The 19,075-nt window shown below is 41.2% G+C and overlaps 1 protein-coding gene across 7 annotated transcripts; it reads left to right on the top strand.

Annotated features, from left to right (window-relative positions):
* Positions 1 to 18,701, top strand: rgl3a (ral guanine nucleotide dissociation stimulator-like 3a). 7 transcript variants are annotated; one of them, XM_080464059.1, is made up of 17 exons: positions 1 to 269; positions 907 to 1,196; positions 7,076 to 7,365; positions 8,660 to 8,704; positions 8,814 to 8,983; positions 9,747 to 9,886; positions 9,967 to 10,275; positions 10,431 to 10,534; positions 10,727 to 10,811; positions 12,740 to 12,826; positions 12,913 to 12,945; positions 13,045 to 13,166; positions 13,253 to 13,348; positions 13,807 to 13,942; positions 14,073 to 14,342; positions 15,371 to 15,485; positions 16,949 to 18,701. In XM_080464059.1, exons 2-17 carry the CDS (start codon positions 984 to 986, stop codon positions 17,101 to 17,103), a joined length of 2,370 nt encoding a protein of 789 aa, XP_080320185.1. In that variant the 5' UTR covers positions 1 to 269; positions 907 to 983; the 3' UTR covers positions 17,104 to 18,701. The 7 variants fall into 7 exon arrangements, with proteins under 7 accessions (XP_080320185.1, XP_080320188.1, XP_080320187.1 ...); XM_080464062.1 differs by having other exon boundaries at positions 172 to 269; positions 13,885 to 13,942; positions 16,949 to 18,691; XM_080464061.1 differs by having other exon boundaries at positions 172 to 269; positions 13,882 to 13,942; positions 16,949 to 18,691.
* Positions 18,702 to 19,075: the final 374 nt, after the last annotated feature.

Here is a 19,075-nt window from a genome sequence, read left to right as displayed (position 1 = left end):
ACACACACACACACACACACACACACACACACACACACACACACACACACACACACACACACACACACACACACACACACACACATGCGCAGGGCATCATCCATCCACCCACCAACACAAGGAACAATCGGTCCTCAGTGATAAATGCCAGAGTCTCTTCCTTCCAAGTTTCACACTATCTCTACATGAATATTCAGGTTGGACCAGTGTAGCTCTGAACATGGACGTCGCAATTCAACAGACACCGAGTCGAAAGAAGGAACATTACAGTAAGTGGCTGAACATTTCCTTTGGTTTCTGTCAGTTTCATTGAGTTTAGTGGCATTTTAGCAGAAGGTTAAGAGAAATTTTACTTGGGCAAACTGTCAGATTAACATCTCTTTTCAAAAGGACGTGTGAATTTTGTTTCCTTATGTGAATTTCTCGACAATCTTGTTTCCATCCTCATGTCAGGCTTCAGTTTTTCTAGTAATGTGTTTTCATTTTCAAGTCAGTTGACTTCAACTGAGGAATGAGATGAGGCTGTCAAGCTCAACACGGGTCTTGTATGTATTGATTTGCTATAGATGGAGCACTTATGCGTTATACATTCATACAGAATATTGATATTTTATGCTTTTCTTTCTATATACTATCCCATCAGTTCAAGGAAAAAATAAATAGGTCTAGATCTTGTTCTTAGGGAACAGATGGACTCTTTTCCATTTTGGAAAGAATGAAATCAACATCAATTATGTCACTGTGCATTATAGTTATGACTTAATCTGCATTGAAGACAAATAATCCCTATTTTCGGTGCCCAACCACCCATTTTTAGGGAACAAGGTTTTATAACCGAAGGTGTTAAACTGCGTGTGGAATCACTGTGGTTGGTTGGCACGGACTGGTTTCACGCTCTCCTCCCAGACACGGATGAGGCAGCAGGTGTGGGAGAGATCTGACGAGGCGCGTGGGCCCGTGGCGTGACCGACTCGGAGCTGGAGATGAGGACGATTCTTCCTGTGTGTGGAGGAGGAGGAGGAGGAGGAGGAGGCAGCAGCGATGGAGGGGAACCCCGCAGCCTCCGCAGACGGGTGGGCAGGATGAAGAAGCTGCTGTGGTTCAGGACCAGCCAGTGTGCAGACGTCCACACGGACACGGAGCCCGGCGTGTGGCTCCGCAGCTTCCAGGTGCTGGACACGGACGGACAGTGTGAGGTGGGTTTTGGACAAAAACACACAAGAGGGACGATCAATGTCCGCAGAGATGCTGGCGTCTCTTAGTGATATTTGGCTTCATCTAAACAGTTCTGGAGCGTTTCAAAGGTCTTACCGTGAATATCTTGTCCAAACAAAGCTGAAAAAGTTTGAATAGAAGGAATTCTCTTCTGCTTGAGAACTTGACTGTGATGTTAAATTTACCAATCAGATGAGACTGTGGTCATGTAAAACAGGAAGTTAGTTTTAATTGGTAGTGATTATTAGATGTAAAAACCCATCATACTTCACCTTTCATTAATGATCAACTGCTTATTTTTTATATTAGCCTTTCCTTTCTATTACTTCAACTAATAACTTTGAATCCTCTGTTTCCCCATTTTGTTTTGTTCGAGACAAAGTGGAAAACATCTTCTGATAATCAGTATTTGTTGGCATTAGGCATTTCCAAAACAGAAGATTTTCTTCCAAATCCCTCTGTTTGCTGTTTCCTCCTTCCTCATACAGTGCTTCCTCTCTCACTGCTTCCATCGTTCCCCTACACAGTCATCATCTCTCCTACTTACAATCCATGCCAACTTCATCTCTCTCACTTTTAAACCAACTGTGATCTGTCCCTCTGACACGTTCGTCGATCTTAAAACTGTCCATTTTAATTGTTTAATGTACAAAGTTGATTCTTCTATCTGGGTTCAATTGAAGCCTTCAGTCTGTGGATTACTAGAGCTGGTTGTTCTGCTTCCGTGTGATCTTATTTCTGTGTCGGCTGTCATCTATTTTTGTCATTGTGGAACTTCTGCTATTGTTACTTTTTTTTTTTTTCTCCTCACTTTCACGACGTCATCAGTGCCCGCAGCCGTTTACTGACTGTGAGGAAAAAACTACAAAGTGGCAGAAACTCCAGGGAGTCCCATGTCATACTTCTGGTTATTTCCAGCAGCTTAAAAAAAAAAAAAAAAGCCTTTACATCATGTGGGTCTTTGAACATGAAAACCTTTGTTAGTTTTGCATTTTCTCACATGCTTTGCGACTGTCAACTCGTCACTCGTTCATTTGCCTAATTGGACCTAATTGAGGTCTTCCCCCTCACTGCCCATTCACCTTTTGTTCCTATTGTGGAAATACTGGAAAGCGTCAGCAAACACGAGAGAAACAAGTTAGTTTGTCCACTCGGAGAGGCAGAAACTCATTAGATGAACAAAAAAAGCCTTTTTCTGCGTGGAGTGAGGAAAGCCTCATCAAAGGCGTCCCTGCTGCTCAGCGTATTTCCAAATGGATGACATGCTTTCTCGGTTTCCTTGAAGTCCTCGGCCCCGAGTGTCAGACGGACCTGTTTGTGGTGGTATGTGGCGCCACGCCTCTGACCCCAGAGGCAGGAAGGCAAACTCGAGAGGCTGTCGAGAAGCAAAAACTGTCCTGACCGGATTCTTTGATGACGTGTTTACATTGGCGTGCTATCGGTCCACCGGTTCAGTTTTAAACCTCTTGCATTTAATCCCTTCCTGTAAAAGTGACACCTGCTTTTCATAGAAACGCGAAAGGCAAACACTTCTTGACATCTTAAAGGACAAGTGGAAAGTCGTTTGTTCTGTTTTTAGGGAAACGGAGAGGAATAAAAATGTTATTTGAACATCGATGTGAGTCATATTATAGAAGGAATAATATTACAATACGTTTGTGTTGTTGCACCTATACATGTAATTAACTACTATGCACGGATATTAACACACCACAAACATGCTGTCGGTGTTTGTAATGTGTTTATGTCTCATACCTGCTGCTAATGTTAGACCGTTTTGTTTTAAATCCTTTCCATTGATTGAATGGCTGGATTTATTTAGATTTTAAGCCGATAGTTGTGCAGTTAGTATCTCAGCTCTTAGATGTTACTGTGTTTGTGACCCATTTGGGAAACATGAGTTTAGAAATGTGTGACATGCTGGTGTGTTTTCCTCTGTGGAGTACTGAAGTATTGAAAGTATTTGAGGATGAAGTTTTTTCCACTTACCGATACCTGAACGAAAAGGGTTCAGGTATCGGTGAATGAGGTCATAACTGGACTTTGCGCTTGTGCTGTCAAAATAAGTATTAGTATGAAACCTCAATCTGTTTGCTCACACTGATATTAGATGACACAACACTATTATAAGACAACAGACTAATTTCTGTCTGTTAAATGCATCTTTATTGAAAAATTAACTCTCAGTAAACAAATGAGAATCTTTCTTCAAAGGTATTAGTTTTTTTTTTTTTTTTGCAAAAATGAAGTTCTAACTTAAGTCTGAATAAAAGACGTCTGAAGCATTGAACGGGAGCTGTAAGCCAGAGGTGTTTCCTGGTTATATGACTTTTTTTATTGTTGCAAACTTTAGACAGCTCTGACGATGACCCTATTAATGTAACCAGCAATAAAGGGCTTTATACTTCCCTAACAACATATTTCCTCCTCAACAACAATAATAAAACATTCAATTGTAAAAAATAAAGTTGTTATTGAAAAATAAATCCCCCAAATCACCTCGACAGCTATAGGTGGCACCAGCTAAATACATCTGTGCCAAATTTGCCATTTTGTTAGCTTGAACAACAGCAGGTGGAGTTTTATTCCCCCCCCCCCCCCCCATATTTAAATTGTCTCACAATCCAGACATTGAGTTTCTGTCAACGACATAGTTTCCCTAATGTTCATTTTGATTATCATTAGTCAAAATAGCTTGATGCCTTAACTCTGGAAGCCTAATGCTACTTTTAAAGGTATTCACGGCATGTAAAGAGGTTCAGTGGTCGAGGGAGACATGCAGAGAGGTTTATATATCTGCTTCGAAACAACCCTGCATTTATAGAAGGAAAACATAGAATTTTTTTTCGTGTGTTTGTTTGGATTTTTTCCAGCCACCTTTGCTGTGACTGTATTAACAGTATAATTTGTCCCGTCCATATCATATCCTTCTGTTTAGATATTTTTAACATGCACCACTTCCTTTATGTGATTATTTCACCTGCAGACTAAACAAAATCATGAAATCTATTTCTTTGAAATCAAAGTTAAGCATAGAAACTATGATGATCTTTATTTTATCTGAATTCTATCAATATGGATTCATTTATACTAAATCATGAAGCTATAATAGAGATATGAGATGGGGTTTTTTTGTTGACCTACATCCCCATTGGCTGAGAGTCTTAACCACGCCCACACCTGCTCATTAGCCCCGCCCCTCTAGTCGCCTCTTCCTGCCTTTATGTAGACTACAGTCATTTCTCACGCTGACTGCCTGAACACAGCTCAGACATCTGGACAGAGTTTCTTCCTTTTTCTGCTCCGTTCCTCGTTAAAAATGAAAGTATCAGACAAACTTCAGACCAAAGTGAACTGTAAGAGGAAAAAGATGAATCCTTAAAGTCTTGCCTTCACTGGAGTTTACAAAGAGGATTAACATGGGGAAATGGCACTTATCAATGGTAGGTTAAAGAAATTATCATTATTATGTATTTTAACGCTCCTTCCTGCCTTTTTTTAGTAAGCAAAAATACTTTTTGACTTTTTGGTGTTTATTAAATAACTTAATTCTGGGTCTGTCCACCCTGATGGACTTAAAGTGTCTTGTGTATAACGTTGAGTACTTTGTGTATGAACCCATCTGGTTTCTGTCATGTGGTACAAACACAGTTTGCTGCTGTTGCTACAACATGTGATAAATAATACTGTGATTACATGGCGCGTTCAGGAGCCTCATTGTATGTCTGTAATGAGATGTGTCACCCAGTATTATAAGGCCAGAGCTTTCATGTATTTTAGAGGTGATAGTCTGTAATTAGTTCTGTCATCTTTTCTGCGTTTTTATTAGTTATTAGCTTTTGAGTTGCAAGTAACTATAGCTATAAACTGTGTTTTTTTATGCGGGGTTAGATATGCTTTATTAAATTGAGATTGTTTTCTGTTTCATTAATATTATTTGTTCCCGTTGCTACACTATATCATCACCTTTTCCAAGTTGGTGTGGTCAATTTATTATAAAGTATTAAGTATATCATTATACAAATATAAATAGTTGCACAACTGCAAATTGACATCTCTTTTCAATATATACATACAATAAGTCACATATAGTCATATTTAATGTTCTCTTTTTAGATAAGAGATTGTATTGTACAGTTGATAATGCGTATTATAATTAGAGTCAAATCACTTGCAAAGTGATGTAAAACTGAACCAAGTCGTTCATTTCAAACCAGATCGCTTTTGCCAAAGATCCTTACGTCGTCTTTACCTCTTTTTAAGATAACCTTTACACTATGGAGTTTTACTCTCCAACAACACATTGTGTTATTTACAAAAAGTGATCTCAATGAGATTTTCTGGACTGAACTTATTTGGTTCAGCGCCTTGCTTTTTAATTCCCAGCTAATACAGTTCATTTAAGCATTTATCTTAAAAAAAATAAAAACTGTGCTTGATCAAATGTTCTAATTTTTACCTTTGTTCCTTTAGTGGATGCACAATTGTGGCCACATATCAAATTGTCTGTTTCAATCTCTGATACCTTTTTAATCATAAACACCTTTAAAATAATATTGTACTGTAACGCTCTAATAGGTTTTGTGATATATTTGTACACATTAAAATAAATAAGTTATCCACAGTTTTTTTCATCGAACAAAATGAGAAAAGAATCCCTGTTAAATTCTGTTAGGCTGTGTCACAGTTTGCTTTGTTGTGTCCTGTGTGAATGTTTCTTTGTCCACTCATCCAGCGTCTGTCTCACATTTTAAATGCTGGCTCACTGGCAGCATGTCACCAATCACAGTTTGACCTCTTCACTTCCAGATTGTCTAGAAAACTGTCTGCGCCCTCCTTCCTGCTGTGGAGATTATCACTAATTAAGATTATATTAATGACACCTTTCAGATCAGGGTTAGTTGTTAATTACCTTGATCTACATTTTCATCATGAGGGAAAAAGACTTATTTGATGTCTGGAAGACGTTTCACCTCTCTGCCTTTATAACATTGGTGTCAAACACATGTTAGTTCAGGGGCTTCATACGGTCCAATTTCAGCTTGAGTGGGTTTTTTGTTGTTGTGGTAAAGAGGATGTGTGATGCAAAATGTTAATATATTCGCAAAACTAACCAATTAAGACTGAAAATTACTACAATCTGGACATAAAGCCAATTTTAATGAAACCTTGTGGCGCAGAATACAGTGAAATGTCCAAAAGGAATTATTTTATAACTGTTGTGTTATACATGTTTTTACAAACTCACCACATTCGGGGTGAGTTGTGTCTGCTACTCTAAGTAGTAGACACAACTCTTTGATACTTTATTTCATACTTCTTTAAGGTTTACTCTTGTGTTTTAGAAAAATTCTTATGTCTCTCTCTAGAACCATTAAACGTGGGACATGATGTTAAACTGTTATATATATATATGAATATATATCTATATATATATAAAAAAACTCACCTTTATTAATTTGATTCTATTTGTTTCATAATACAGTTACTTAGTTTTACACACCTTTTATTGGGTCATTTCATTCAGTTTAGCCGTGACTCCATATTTAGTTTGAATTCTGTTCTCAATTCTTTTGCTTAAATATCCATGTAAACACGTGCAAATATTTTCCCTTTTAATATCTTATAAAAAAATGTTTTTAAGTATTTGTATTTTCAAACGCGCAAAATAAATAAGGTTCCAGTTGTTCTTCTGGGCCTTGTGGTTTGCATGTTCTTCCTGTGTTTTGGTGGGGTTTCTTTAAGTACTCCAGCTTCCTCCGATCATCAATAACATTATTGTTCAATTCATTTGCAGACTTGTTGGTATATATTCCTGTGTGTGAAGGATTGTGTATGACCCTGAGCGTCCCCTGTGCAGGACCCGGTGCAGGAGTGGGGCGAGGAGGAGGAGGAGGGCGCCGTGTTTGGCATCACCCTCAGGAGGGAGCCCGTCCTGCCGAGCCCGGACTCGCCCGAGCCCCCGACATCTTTCAGCTTCGTCCAGTACCACACGGTGAAGGTGCGCAGGCTGAAGGTCGCCACGCTGGAGCGGCTGATCAGCCACCTGCTGGACCCCGAGCACCAGGAGCCCGACTTCGTCCCCGTGTTCCTGTCCACCTACAGGGCCTTCGCCTCCACCAGCTCGCTCCTCGAGCTGCTGTTCCAGAGGTGAGAACAGAGGAACGTTGGAAGTTTTTGAGAACTTTCCGATAGTCATTAAGCTCTTATATGTTTGTTTGGGTCATATAATCAAACTTGTAGCACCTGTGAAGTGGAAAACTATAGTTGCCATTTCATTTCTAAAAAATTTTTTTCATACTTTCAAACAAAACTCGAACTTGCTTTCAGACGGTGAAAGTGTGTGGCCCCAGCCATGTCTGTCCTTATCAGAAGCAAAACATGGATACGAGGACTTGGATTATTTGTTTACCATTACGTGACGGCACACAGACGTAAATGTGCGTAAATCGGGTTTTACAGCATGCCAGATGCATCAGTCGCTCTCTGGAAGAGGGTTCGCTCCCTCTCATCAGCTGCTCACTGAACAAACAGGCGGGTTTCAATGACAGGTGCAATCCCTGCAAAGTAAACAAAACAATCTGGAAAGTGGTCATGATGACGCCTCCACACCCAACATATGAGCTTAATTTACCCGATTCTACCTGTGAATCACATCCAGGAGACACGGACGTGAGTAGGTTGGGTTTTGGCCTTTTGAATGCATGAATAAATGCCTAAAAGTGGCTGGAATCCAGGACGGCTGCTGTATTGTAAACGCAGTGACTTCAGTTTGGTACTCGGGCCTCAAACTGAGTGAAACTGGACATGAGCGGAGCTGAGTTGATATATTATTTGTCAAACAGCCGCCCTCATATCTGAGCTGCTGGTGGCAACAGGTTTCCTGTGAGCTTTGTCAGAGGTCATCCTCAGGGCCTCCATTTTGTTTTTGCTTGTAGAATGTTTCGGGGAGCTTTGCTTTTGTTTGTCGGTTGTTGTAATACTGTTTGTACATCAGAAAACATTCTTCCCTGCACAATGAGCTTCTTTCTTTTTTTCCACATTAAACTAGAAAATAAAAAGAGTGTCTAAACAAAAAGTACATGAAGAAGTGTTTGTACAACAGGAGCGATCAGAGCAGTAGGAATACTTTGCAAAGAATTGTGTACCAGTGTTTTATTAGTCTTTAGTTGGGATCGATTCACTTTAAACATCTCGACTTTGACAGTATAAAGTTATTAAATTAAGCTTTTCTTTTTCCACACTTTATCTTTTACAATGTTAATCCCTGAGGGAGACATTTGTTTGTTGACACTTGTCGCAGCGCAGCAAGGCCACAGTGTCTCGGCAAGGACTCGCTGTTGTCGGACATTTCCACAGGATGACCAGTCAGGAAGGCTCAGCTTTGAGACTTTTGTCATTTCCAGGATGTTTTCTATATCAACTCCTCTTTCTTCCAACACAGAGACGACTCAAACACCAACCTGGATAATGACGTCTGTCGTCGCAGGTGAAGTGAAATCCCTTCTCAACACGTACAGTAGCGTCACACGTTGTTCTCATCTTCCTGAATCTCGGCGGGATGATTAACACTTTATGTCCCCTCATCCCTCCCCCAGCACCCTGCTCCCGGTGGTCCGCCAGTGGCTGAACAAACACAGCGAGGACTTCCACGAGCCTCCTCATTATCCGACGCTGCGCTTGTTGTGCGTCCACTTGCAGCGCCGCCTCTGCTTCAGACGATTGTCTCAGACCGCCGAGGCGATGCTCAAGAAGTTCCAGGAACAAGGTGAGAGGAGGCCGCTGCGCATGTTCCGCTCTGTGATGATGCAGGATTTAGAGTTTCAAGCAGCTGGCCGTCTGGACCGGCTTCACTTTTACTACAACTCTTCAGGTTGTAGCTCTCAAACGCTGGAATGGTCATCTGAAATAGATTTTTTTTTTTAAAGTGATGCAAGATGTTTTGAGTCTAGCTTTTTTCTATTTTTATGTCTCTTTTTGGTTTTTTTTGTAAATTTTAATCCGATTACTGTAAAGCACTTTGTGATGTTTCCTCTCTGGAAAGGTCCTATGTATAGAAACTTTAAAAAACTTTTAAAGTCCCCAGCTCAGATTTGAACCGTTCTCGTCACTGTGAGTCAGCGGTGTTAACCACTACACGTCCAAGCCGCCTGCTGAATGAGACTTTGTCTAATTTATTAACACTCGGTGCAATTCGGCAATGCTGTTTTTTCACTATTCATGGTTGCGCTGTGGTTTCACAGTCTTAATGCCAGAAAATGCTTGGTTTGAGTTTGTGGAGTTTGCTTCTTCTCTTCATTCGAAGTTATTTGACTTGGATGAAACTGAAGACAAATGTCCAGCAATTTCAAAATTGGATTCCGATTTTTTTTCTTTTTTAATAAATGTAAATATATGAACAAGGACCAAAGCTGCTTAGTTGGCACCTAAAAACAGTTCATGTTGTTTTTCAGTTAACAAACAGCATGTGAGAGAGCGTTTTCTGTTGAATGTTGTGTTTTTACATAATTTCTGGTTGGTGTGTTGGACAGATGGCGGCCAGCCTGCGTCAGAGAACGGTAATGAATCACTGCAGCAGGAGCTCGGAGATCCGGAGGACGGAGGAGAGATGAGGCCGTTCGTGGACTTCTCTGTGAGAGACGTCGCCACGCAGCTCACCAGACTGGACGCTGTAGGTTTCCTCCAAGAGACTCGTGACCTTCTGCGTTTTCACGCTTGAGCCTCGTCTTCTCATCGTTTTTCTCCCATCAGGAACTCTTTGTTAAAGTGGTTCCCTTCCACTGCATGGGCTGCGTCTGGTCCCAACGCGACAAGAAAGAAAACCAGAACCTTTCGCCGACTGTCCGCGCGACCATCTCCCAGTTCAACACCGTCACCAACTGTGTCATCACGTCTCTCCTCTGCCCGTCCTCGCCCAGCCCTTCCACTTCCTCCCCTGCGTCCACACCCGGCTCGTCCTCTGCCTTCCTGTACCCGTCCACAGACCCGAACTCCCCCAAGTGCTCCCCCAGCCCCGCCCACCGAGCACGCATCATTGAGAGGTGGATCGCCACTGCGCAGGTCAGGATACAAAAACAAGCCTCCCATCAGCTGACTTCTGTTTGGGGAACATAAACTCACTGTGTGTGTGTGTGTGTGTGTGCGTGTGTGTGTGTGTGTGTGTGTGTGTGTGTGTGTGTGTGTGTGTGTGTGTGTGTGTGTGTGTGTGTGTGCAGGAGTGCAGAGAGCTGAAGAACTTCTCCTCCCTGCGAGCCATCCTGTCAGCCCTGCAGTCCAATGCTGTGTATCGACTCAAGAAGACCTGGGCCGACGTCAGCAGGTCAGGAACACTTTGAATCCACACAAACACCAGTCTGCAGCCTTTACTTCCCACTTTCAGATCTGGACCTGTTCAACCTTTGTCAAATGAGAATAACACGGCTCATAAAGCTGCACTAGAAGATCATTTCACTCAGAATACCATGAAAATATGGATGTTGTTTTTTAATGTTGTGGTGTGTTTTCCTTCCAGGGACAGCATGGCCACCTTCGAGCACCTGTGTGAGACTTTTCCTGATGAGAACTGTGTCCTGATCAGCAGAGAGATCCTGGAGGAGGTAACGTCACCTGTTTTGGAAAAGCCTGTGGACTGATGAGGGAAACAGCTCAATAAAAAGCTGCACGAGCTGGTGTTACACGCTTCAATGTTATTATAGGAATTGCACCTTCCACTACTCTTTCATTAATGTTTATGTTGTGGAAATGTAAGCTTTAATTTAATTTAAAGAGTTTTAAATTGAACACAAAAATACAAATGTTTCATAAATACCTGGAAAAATCTTGTTTGTGTGTCAATTCAGCCAAAGTGAGCCTTACATATTTGGCAGAATGAACTTTAGTTATCGTTTGAACCACCCATGATGCACAATACTGTTGTATTTGCCCGTATCTGAATGCAGAACAATCATAAAAAATATATTTGGGAATAAAAAAAAGCTCCAATGTAACTTAGAAAATGGAATTTTGTGCATGTTTGAACAGAGTAAAATGGGATGTGACCTCATCTGCCATGCAGCCTGTTTGTCATTCACATGGGGCTTGGCAGGGTTGGACCAGCACACAATGTTCTTATGCTTAATTACATGTATTGTCAAAAGAGATGACAATAAGGAGAGGTTAATTCATAGTGCTCACTCTATTGAGGAGTTGCTATGGAAAAAAACAAACAGCCGATATGAATGTTTACTGCTTTTATCAGTCTGTTGCAGCCCATCGTTATTGGCTGATACCAATAAAAGTAGGTAGTCGAGTACTGGCTCTTATCAGTGGGTATTGAGGCGTTGGCTTCACGTTGTTTGACTACTTTCCTAAAGTGCTTTCACACACGAGTCGCCCTCCCTCCCACACCAGCAGCGCCCTGCTACGAGGTGCTCAACCCTGAAAAGAACAGTTACATAACAGGCCTGTTGTCATCTCACATTAACACCCACAACCTGAGTTAATTTCTGCTCTCGCTGTGTTGATGTGGCTGCTTCCTGCAGGATGGCGGGACTACCCCGACCTCTGAAAGTTGCTCATGATGCTCACGTTCGTCTTCTATACTGTATTTTTTGATATAAAACACAAGTTCAATACAGTTTGGGATGGAATGATTGACAGTTTCAAATGCAGATATATCTGTTCTTAAGATAACTGTACATAGTTAAAAGATAGTTATAAATCACAGCAACAATATTAATTAAAACTATAAATTAGGTTTAAGTGAGCTTTATAAAATATTCAGGCTCGATTGAAACGTGGACACATATTTGAGTTGAATTGCATTTATCTACATATTGGAGGTAGTGAATGAAAGAAAAGGTGAAATAACTTTTTCTCGCAAATCTTTTTACATTAGCGATTATTTGTGGTTAAGCAGCTTCACGTTTCTTATACCTACATATTGAAATGAGGCCTGATCGCATGCATATAGAAGTACATTGTATAATTAATATTTTATTCTAATTTATCATTCCACAAGGTGCTTTCCTTCTTCTATATGGATGCAAATAAGCAATAAATAAGCTGCAGGTTTCATTTTCCCTGCATCATTAACTCTATTTCCTTCAGAGTCACATGCATGTGAAAGGCTAAAAATAAACTTGGTTTTATCCTTCTCTTTCTTTAACCGGGGACGTTTACAGCTCACATGACTGTCAGTGTTTCCTCTTGCATTACAGAGATAAAGCCAGACGAGTGTAGAGTTTCCCACCGTTCATCAGTTTACTTTGTCAGGGTGAGGCTGCACGCAGGAGGTTTTATACCCCATGTGAAGCAGAAATGTATGTGTGTTTAAAGGCAGCTCTTGAAAATATGCTGATGACGTGTTTTTTTTTTCTTCTTAATTTAACATCGATGCATATCTACTGACTCAAGTTGCTTTTAACCAAGTCAACATATAGGTGATTGTATAGGCGTTTTCCACTGCACAAACGGTCAAAAGTAAAGTATATTGTTAACAATCCTGAGGCCAAACTATTAATGTTGTCTTTATTTTGACCCTCAGGGCTCCTGTAGAGGTGTGGTGCCGTACCTGGGAACCTACCTGACCGTGCTCACCATGCTGGATACGGCACTGACCGACACCGTGGAGGTGAGGCCTTCATCTGCTCACATTCACTGCACCTCAGTGGAGTTATGACCTTATGTAACCATCACTGCTGTCTCTTTCCGCCACAGGGTGGACTCATCAACTTTGAGAAGCGCAGGCGGGTAGGTGTCGCCACCTAGTGGTGTCTTTAATGAATTACTTATTACAGAGCTATTCAACACATATTATAACAACCTTTCTTTTACTATTTTCTTCTTCAGGAGTTTGAGATTCTCTCTCAGATCCGGGAGCTTCAGGCTGCGTGTTCTCACTACAGCCTCCCAGTCAACCGTCATATCACCGACTGGCTGCAGGCTCACACTCTGCTCACAGACCAGGAGAGGTGAGGCCGACTTCAAAACCACATCCAAGAGGAAATGAGCTCCTCCACGGGCCGACATGTCTTAGTTGTTTTGTGTTTTCCGTTAGCTACGGCCTCTCCTGTGACCTGGAGCCGCCGGTCGACCCCTGTCCCAACTCTCCAAACTACTGGAGCAGCCGCCTGCTCACCAAGAAACTCGCCACGTAAGTCTGAGTTGTTTTCCTCTTTTTACCTCCTGTAGCCATGTTACCTATTCAGTTCAAGTGCCTTGAAGTGGCCTGCACAGAGAGAACATGCAGCGACACAGAATTGAACCACGATATTGCGAACTGTGAGTCTGCAGTGCAAAACCACTGGACCACTCAACCGTTTTTTTTTTTGTAAAGCGATGCATGTTCTCCCTGTGTGAATGTGTGTTTTCTCCAAATTCCTCCCTCAGTTCAGGTTAATTAATGACTCTGCATTACCCCTGGGTTCAGTTTGGGTGTTACGGAAGACATTGTTCAGCCTCAAACCTTCACTCATATATCCCCGTCCTCTCAATTGCAAAATTTTGTTTGATCCAGAGACTTTTGTTTTGCCAGTTTTATCCATTTTACATTAAAAAATGATTTGAGTTACTGTCAAATGAAAAGGAGCCTCGTCTAAATGGTGCGTCCAGGTTGCTAACGTCCCACGACGGCACTCCCAGAAAGACCCACGCTGATCAGATCAGTGTTTCTTCTTCCGGCTCCAGCAGTTCAGACATGGAGGACCTCTCTGCTCCTCAGCCCTCCCTCCTCAGACTCAAACTCAAGGTAGGAGCGCCGCACATCTCCTCACACACGCATATGTGGAAGCCAGGTGAGCCCAGGCATTCATATACTCTCTCTCTCTCTCTCTCTCTCTCTCTCTCTCTCTCTCTCTCTCTCTCTCTCTCTCTCCCAGTCTTTCTCGGGCTCCCTCCACAACGTGGCCGAGGATTCCTGCTCCATGTCGTCGTCCTCTCCGAGCCTCTCCAGCTCCTCCTGCAGCTCCTCGCACCCGGACCTCAGCTCCCCCTCCCTGCTGCTGTGCCCGGACTCCACGTCGTTGCCGTCGTCCGGCTGCTCCCCGCAGGCCTCGCTGCCCGTCTACAACAAGCAGGTCGCTGACTCGTGCATCGTCAGGGTCAGCGTGGAGTGTGTCAGCAATGGAAACGTCTACAAAAGCATCCTGGTGAGTTTTGTAATCGGCTTGTCGTCAGTTTAACTTGAAAATAGAAAGCGGAAGAGAGAGAGGAGAAAGCTGACACTGCAGAATGAACAAGTCTCTAAATTCTGCGCACATCCTCAAATTCAAAGTGAATCTCATTTCGCAGTCTATTTTCTTTTCTTTATATTTGAAAACCTGTAAAGAACAAAAATAAAAAATCCTTTGCTTGTTTATTTTCACAAACTCTCTGGAGACAGTTTGGATTAAATGTCATCTTTACAGGAACTTGCTTCTATTTTTTGCGTCTTTCTGCAATCCGCTGCTAACTTCTGGGTTTCAAGTGTTTTTGCATTAATTATTCCCACTCAGTGGACAAAAGAAGAAAAGCATTTAATACTTTTATTGAAACTAACTAGGTTTATTATTTCGCCCTTTCAAAACTTTCTGAAGTGAATTCTCACACCTTTGGAGTCTCCAGTGAGTCTGTTTTGGCTCATTTTCTCATTTTCTATGGATAACAAACCAAACCATCTAGAAAATAACCATGGATTACAAATGTATATTGTATTTATTTAAGGAGACAAAATTCACAAGGCGCCCTTTCAAAAAAAAAAAATAAGAGAGAAAGATTTGTTTTGTTTTGTTGGAATAATGAGAAAAGAAATTAAAAAAAAAATCTAAATAATTAGTTCCCTTTTTTTCGGTAAGGAACATGCATTTGTGGGATGAACAGCAGACCTCTGCATGTCATGTACCATGGATTGGAAAGCCAGATTATTTCCTCATATACATTCTTGAATGGATTAAACAATCAACCAAACAAAACCCCCTTTCGTTTTGTGTCGTTTCTTTATGTTGAAAAAGTGATCCAGAAAAGTTTTATTTAATAAAAATGTGCCTCTCAATACAGAATTAAGTTAATGAATTAAGTTTAATTTGGATTTTCTGTCTTTATATAATTGTTCTTTTATTAATGTGAAATCAACGGGTGTTCAACTAAATTCAAGCAGCGTTTTTCACTTTGGTTGTCTTTGTGTGTGTTTCCCGTACAGCTGACCAGCCAGGACCACACGCCTCAGGTCATCCGCAGAGCTCTTGAAAAACACAACATGGAGGAGGTCCAATGCCACGACTTCAGCCTCTTTCAAAAGCTCCACAGCGAAAAAGGTGAGAATCTCCTCCACATACCACCAGAGGCTCTGTGGGCTTTCCTCATAGCCCAATGATCAAGTGCAGAAAAATATAACCACCATGAACAAAAAGCAAGCAAGACAATTCATACGAGTCATAAGACAATTTTTTTTTTTATGTCCTCTTTTGCGGCCGAAGATAAAAGAGGAAGCAAACTATCGAGTAGTAAATTTAAAAGTTCAGTTGCGGCATTAATTAGAAATTAAAAATTTGGATATGATTCAAACAAAACCTCAAATCCATCAAATCTGAAAACTTTATTTTTTAGTCTTAATGGATTATTTTCTGAATATTTTTAATGGGTGTCGTTTTTCTAGCATTTTGAACTCGATTACCTCAAACTCCAATAGAGAAATAATATAAAACTCTATTTGCATCCTGTAATTCCAGTTTAGAAGTAGAATTAAGCAAAATGTGTGCTGTGTTATACATTATTTTACCTTTTGTTTGCATGTAATTATCAGTTTCTACATCTATTTACATTCATAAAGCATCAAATGCAAACATCCATCCATCTTCTATACCGCTAAACCCAGTTCAGGGTCGCAGGGCGCTGGAACCGATCCCAGCTAATGATACACGAGGGCAGAATTCACCTGGACAGGTCACCATCCATCACAGGGCAAACATTCACACGGGTATTCACACTTAGGGGCAATTTAGGGTGACCAACTAACATCACATGCATGTTTTTGGACTGTGGGAGAAAAACGAAGTACCTGGATTAAACCCACACACACACACACACACACACACACACACACACACAGGGGGAGAACATGCAAACTCCACACAGAAACTCATGATCGTCTGACTGTGAGGCAAGAGCCTTAACCACTGCGACCGCAAATACAAACATAAGATCCCAAATTTGCAGCGAGTGAGAGGTCCTGCAGGAGAGCAAAGAAAGAGAGGAGAGAGAATACGGAAAGAGGAGAGAGAGAGTACCGAAAGAGGAGAGAGAGTATACAGAAAGAGGAGAGAGAGTATACAGAAAGACAGGAAAGAGCTACAGGAGAGACAAAAAAATCACATTAATGAGTCACATCCAAGTCAGTTGTTTTGATATAAGGAGCTCATTAGTTGAAAAACGCAGCAAGATGTGTCTTTTAAAACGAATAACAGCACTGAATGAGCCAGTATTCAACTATTTCCAGCGATTTACTGCTAAATGTTGCTGTTTGAGTCAACAATCTCTTCTTTTATGAACTAAAATGCAAATCTGCTGCAGGCCATGGTCTTTCTCAGCGAGAAATAAGCTTGTTTCCTTTTAATTTTAACAGCCTTTAAATGTCCGTAAAGGGATTTTTGAATGTTGGCATTTCTGAAAATGACCCAGTGCGACACACAAGTGTTGAAACGGGCAAAAAAAAAAAAGAGAGAGATCTAATGAAGCTTAATGGCTCCACTTCATCACCTCCTCCCTCTTTCTGCCTCAGAGCTGCAGATACCCGACAAAGCCAACGTGTTCTATGCCATGTGCACCTCCGCCAACTACGACTTTGTCCTGCGCCAGCGCTGGAGGAGCCACGGGAGGCATTTTGGCTCCTCTTCCAGTCCTGGAGCTCAGCCCAGGAGTCGCCACACCAAGTGAGGAGGATCCCGCTCCCGGCTGAACGACTGGAGCTCGGCTAACGAGGGCGAGGAACCGCTCGTGTTCGGATCAGCAGAGAGTGTCTCTGCAGAGCAGCTCTAATCTGCAGAGGACTTCTGATCCAGATGAAGTCATCTGAGGAAAGTGGACAGATAATCTGTTCTCTGCTGTTTAAAGAATATCAAGGAGAAGTGCAGGTTTGGAAAGACGGACATCGTGCAGGACTTGAGATGAGCACAGGATGCAAAGCTTCAGGAGGGACTCTTCCTTCTTCTTTCCCCTGCACATCAGTCTGTCCGTCTGTGACGGGAACAACAGATTGGACTTTTGTTTGTTTGTCGCAGCTGGAATGAGCAAACAGGAGCTGGTGACTGTCGGTCGCACTAAACCAAGAAGTCCCAGTCAGGACGACTAAACAGGAGACGGATCTGAGCCGAATGTCAACACTTGAGTGCATTAAGAGAACAGTGAAAAGCACAACAGATTACACACTGTGTAAAACATTAAGTATTCACTTGAACTATAGCTTAAGAATGAAATGTTAATGTAACTTTATCCATTTAAGTTATTCGTTCCAGTATTATGTTTTTTAGAGAAGAACGATGAAAACGTCTTTCTGTGTTTGTTTGTTTGTTTTAAATGTTGTTGTTGGTTCATGTTGGATCACTAAAGTCTTAATTTATATGCTGTTTTCTGGCATGAGTCTTCATCACTAGCTTCAGTTCTTATCCCAACTTTGTGTCACTTTTAGCAGAGAAAGACGATTTTGTTTTTTCTTCTGCACTCGAATGAAGGAAACGTTTTGTGAAACTGAGGATTCCTCGTCTTAACTTCATCATGTTCCTCTCTGTCAGGTGAGGCTGCTGGTCACCTACATCTGGAATAAAAGGAGAGATTAAAGAGGAGGAGTCTACTTCTCAGTCTCTTGAGAATGAGAGCGATCCGAAGAGGTTATTGTATGTGAAAATGAAATGTCTCAGTATGTGAGGGAATTCTGATGTTTAAGAGCTTCTCTGTGATGTTAAATCCTGTCTTAAACCTGCAAAAAGCTTTTTAACATTCCTTTTAATCCGATAAATAATTTGCTTTTTTAGAAGTTTTCTGCAGGATTTTTAGTGGAAGTCGAGAAAAAGGCTTTCGTCATGTTGTGTAACAGCCGAAGGTGAACTTAACGTGTAAGTTGTAGACCTATTATTTTATGCCAACAAATTCATATTTTTTTAAGTTTAACTCAAGCACTTGTCCATCATTAGTAATGAAAGGCCCAGAATAAAGGAGTATACAAGTCATTACAGTGGCACTGTAATTTCTTAATAATGTACTTTTTTGTTTAATTTGAAATTAGTCATCATATATACAATGTTTTAAATACATTTTTATAGTTTTACAGCCACAGCCACATACACATTCATCCAGACAGTGCACCCTCAAAAACTATACATGCACACACCGATACAAAACTCTACAATCATACACCCGTGTATAGTCCTACTTATAGTGTTAGAGTACACTCATTCTAATTCAGCCTTTCATCCCAGAACTTGGCAATGATCAGTCTTTTTATTTTTATAAACGGTCTCGTGCTCGGACTTTGTTTCAATTCTTGACTGAGTTTATTCCTGCACATACATTACAGAAAGAAATGAAAAAAAATCCTACAAAAAGAACATACGTTTTCTGTTGTTAAAGGAAAAAAATACAGAAGTTATCCAATCTGGTCACTTCCCTACGACAAAAGCCTCTGGAGTGACTCTGTTCAAGGTGAAATCCTCTCAGCTGCCACTAGGTGGCGTGAGACACAAGGACTGAATGAATCCACTCAGCCTTTATTTACTTTTTTTATCAAAGTCAAACAAGCGATTCATCTTTCAGTCAAACCTGAGACGTTCTTTCTTACGTTGACCTACATTTCTGTGATCAAACCTCTTCCAATATGAAAGAAGTCCAAACCGCCTCTGTGGAGACGAGAGGA

Source organism: Lipophrys pholis (assembly GCF_963383615.2).
Source record: "Lipophrys pholis genome assembly, chromosome: 5".
NCBI lineage: Eukaryota > Metazoa > Chordata > Actinopteri > Blenniiformes > Blenniidae > Lipophrys > Lipophrys pholis.
The sequence above is the reverse complement of the archived record's forward strand: the minus strand, read 5'-3'. Positions and strand labels throughout refer to the sequence as shown.